General features: G+C 58.1%; 1 protein-coding gene across 1 annotated transcript in view; it reads right to left on the bottom strand.

The window, feature by feature from the left end:
* The window catches only part of LOC104868294 (mammaglobin-A-like), a 3,393-nt gene extending 1,242 nt beyond the window's left edge, over positions 1–2,151 (bottom strand). The window contains exons 1-2 of the mRNA XM_010633006.2: positions 2,029–2,151; positions 692–879 (exon numbers count right to left, since the gene is read on the bottom strand). Coding sequence (XP_010631308.1) covers positions 692–879; positions 2,029–2,083 — 243 coding nt within the window. The 5' untranslated portion in view covers positions 2,084–2,151. The remainder of the gene's footprint in view (positions 1–691; positions 880–2,028) is intronic.
* Between the last annotated feature and the right edge of the window lie 1,476 nt (positions 2,152–3,627).

Here is a 3,627-nt window from a genome sequence, read left to right as displayed (position 1 = left end):
AAAAAACCAAAAAAAAAAAAAAAAAAAGAAAGAAGACTAAATAAATGCTAAAATATATTTGTAATTAGAAAGAAGCTCTCTTGTGTTGTCGCTGCTTTTCTTTTAAATGATCAACCAAGCACTGTGCGTTCACTACCGTAATCTACACTAGTGGCTTCAAGGATGTGGCCTGAGAGGGTCCAAGGTTTTCAAGCAAGCGAGCTAAATGTTCACAGACTCTTACTTTACTGTTTTTTTCTGGATCCTGTGAAAATGTACCGTTGAGCTACTGTCTGCAGCACCCGTCCTATTTCGGGTCACCATCTTTTCATGGTTGGCTGTCCCCGCGTAGCTGACTGATGAGGGCCCCTGGAGAACACCATTTCAATCTTCACGGGAAGTGTGTGGGGGGAGCTGTTCTGTGTGGGAGCGGGGTGAGTGCCTGTGTGTGCATGTGTGTGGACAGCTGTCCTCGGAACTGACATCTCTGCACGGTCGTTTTCCCTCTTTGGCCTGTACACTTCCCATTTCCTGATCCTTGTCCAAGTCAGGCGGAGATCGCCTGAGGGAAGGTGTGATGCAGGGCCATGGTGACACACCCTGGGAATCCCAGGACAGAAGGTGCCTCGGCGGCTTCGCCGTCCTTGGTGAGGCCCAGAGACTGCTTATCCCAGGGAGTGAATTTAGAGGCATGGAAGACAAACAAGATTACCATCATCAGTTGGACATTGGCCAGCGTGTCCCCTGACTGGGCGAGAAAGCATTGTTTGAGCTCTTCCAAGGCTGACTCAGTGAACTGGTTGGGGATGAAAGGCTGGAGATAATCTACGTAATCGAACACGGTCACATTCGGACTGATGGTCTCTTCGATCACATTCTCAAGAAGCTGGCAGCCAGCACCTGGGCAGAAACACAAGCACGGGGCTCATCGCGGGGGAAGGGAGTGGGCCGGAGAGGACCTGCATGCTGGGCATCCTGCTCTGCGCCCGAACAGAAAGGTCACGGCTCGGCCTAGAGCTCTCAGTGCCGACCGGCTAAATGTGGGCTAGGCCGCTCCAGCCCAGAGCAGCCAAGCCCTGTGCAGCCTTGGGTCACCGGACACGTGGGAAAGGAGCTGCTCTGACCGACGGGGGCCCGCACTGAACGACGTGCGCTCTTCGTACAAGGCCACACCACCTTCACTGCTGTCAGCAGGGGAATGGAGCTCAAGGGCCCTGGGGCTGCTGGGCCTGGAGAGCCGAGCACTGGCTCTGGAGAGCCCTCACTTCTCCGCATCCAAGCCAGGGAAACACAGCTCGCTGCGCTGCAGGGGCTCTGGGTGGCAGCCTGTGCAGGGAAAGGGCTGGTTTGCTCCCGGCAGCTGGTGACGCCAGGCTCTGTGATTTTCCCTCAGGCAGTGGGGTTCATCCCCGTTTTACCGATGTGAACCAACCTCGGGCACAGGAGGACGTGGTGTGAACAGGCTGTGGCAATGTGCCCGGCACGTCCGAGTGGGCCACGCCTGTGCGACCACGTCTCTGCCAGGGCTTTTCCTCCTCCGTGACTGAGGGGCCTCCCGAGCATGTGAGTCCTCCTCACGGCCAGCACCCAACAGGAAGGGACTGGGAGCCCAGGGCCACCAGGAGGGGCTCAGATCGGCCCTGAGAGCCGCTCTCGGCCCCCGCGGTGCTTCCTGCTGGGCCCCTTGCTGGCCCCTGAACTTCCTCTCTGGAAAGCCTTTCATCCCCTTCCGCGTTTCTGCACGCTCGGGAGCACATCTCGGTGTGCCATGGAGACGGGGGTCCTTCCGTTTTCCCTGTGTCACTTTGAAGACCTGGTTCCAGCATCAGATTCCAGGACGCACCCTGGTTTCCCGGCGGCTGGGGGGACGCCCTTCGTGGGAATGGCACCCTGCGAGCGTCTCCAACGCGGGCACAAAGACCCCGCGGAGCTGCCTCAGGCTCCTGGAATCCATGCTGCCCTGTGCTGCAGCTCCGGGACCAGAGCTCCTTCCCCACGCACACGGGCACCGGCCCTGGTCGGAGGCTCCCTTCCCTGCACGGAACTCACCTGCATGGCAGCAAAAGGGGAGGGTGGCCAGCACGAGGAGCAAGCCCAGCTTCATGTCCAGGCCGCTGTCGGCTGTTCTGTCGTGTGACACCAGCGAGGGAATTCCCGTGCTGCTTGCCACTCTGAGCTCCGGTATTTATTCCCCAGGCGGCTGCCTTTGTCCCTCCCAGGAGCGAGGGAGCGAGTTGCAGGATCCACGTGGCAGTGAGCCAGGAAGAGCTGCAGGTGCCAAGGGGAAGCAGCAGCCCCTGCTCTGTGGGCACAAAGTAGCAGGCAGGGAACTTGGCACGGAGACAGCTTGGAGGCTATCGGATGGCACCGCTTTAGGTGAAGTGGATGCGAAAGGGACTTTTAAATGACAGGCCAGTCTGTGCGAGCTTTGCTCTCGTCTCTGTTGTGAGGGTCATTGTGACCTTCTACTGCCTCCTTCCCGTCCTCCTACTCCGTCATCTCATGTTCACACCTCGTCTCCGTCTGCTTTCCTTTCTGCTCTTCAAAGCGGAAGCCGCTTTAGCCAGGTGTGGCGGAGCACACCTGTCATCCCAGCACTCGGGAGGCTGAGGCAAGAGGATCGCTGTGAGTGCGAGACCAGCCTGGGCTACCCAGTGAGGTCCAGAGCAGTCTGAACTACATCGTGAGACCCTGTCTCAAAAGAACCATTAAAACAAACAAGCAAAGTGGAAACAGCTTCATAAGCTCTGACCCTACCATAATCCAACATCCGGAGTAACCACGGGTTCCTCCTTGACTTGTGTGCGCTGGCTTTCTGTCTTTCTTTCTTCCTTTCTTTTCTCTTTCAGTACTGGGGATCCAACTCAGGGCCTTGCGCTAGCCAGGCAGGCTCGGTGCCGCTGAGCTGCACCCCTGCCCTCTGCTTGACTCTTACTTGTGGGGAAATGTTCAGTGGAACAGGAGCAGAAAACAACGGTGGCTCTGACTGGATGGAAGCCTCCCTCAGAGCTTCTCCGCGTCTTTGGGATGGCAATGCTCAAGGCAGGGAACCACAATGTAGGCTTGCAAGGTGGGCACTCTTTGCAGCAAAGGCAGCACCAGTTGGGTGTGATGCCAGGAGCAGCGGTGAACCTGGATCGACCCCGCCCCGAGCACCCCGAGAAGGGTCCCTGCCTGCCTCTCGGGGCGGGCCTCACTTCACGCCCAGCTCACGAGGGGACCCCCACCGGGAGGAAATGAACCTGCCTGGGCAGAGCTAGCAGTTGGCAGAACCAAGAGAGGAAGCCAGCCGTGCTGGCTCCAGGGATTGCCCTCAGCCCCGCCGACCTCCTCAGCCTGACCCTCCGGGACATCCACAGTGTGGCCTGTGGACCCCTTTGGCCTTGAGGGCACTGCCGCCATATGTGACCTCCGGGGCACGCAGGCGTCTCACTGACCGGGAACTCGATTTAAGTCTGAGTGAAAGGCACTGATCATCACACACTTGAGCACTATGCTTATTTAGAAGCGGGGGCTCCTGAATACATGAATCTTCAGTGAAAGCAAGCATCAGCCGCAACTCTACCAGCAAAGGACAGCACGAATCCCTGGGTCCTGACATCGCCAGCTGTCTTTGGCTGGAGGAGGATCCGGGCGTCAGGAAGGGAG

This window comes from Fukomys damarensis, unplaced genomic scaffold, assembly GCF_012274545.1.
Source record: "Fukomys damarensis isolate Sample0158 unplaced genomic scaffold, DMR_v1.0_HiC HiC_scaffold_27, whole genome shotgun sequence".
Lineage (NCBI taxonomy): Eukaryota > Metazoa > Chordata > Mammalia > Rodentia > Bathyergidae > Fukomys > Fukomys damarensis.
The sequence above is the reverse complement of the archived record's forward strand: the minus strand, read 5'-3'. Positions and strand labels throughout refer to the sequence as shown.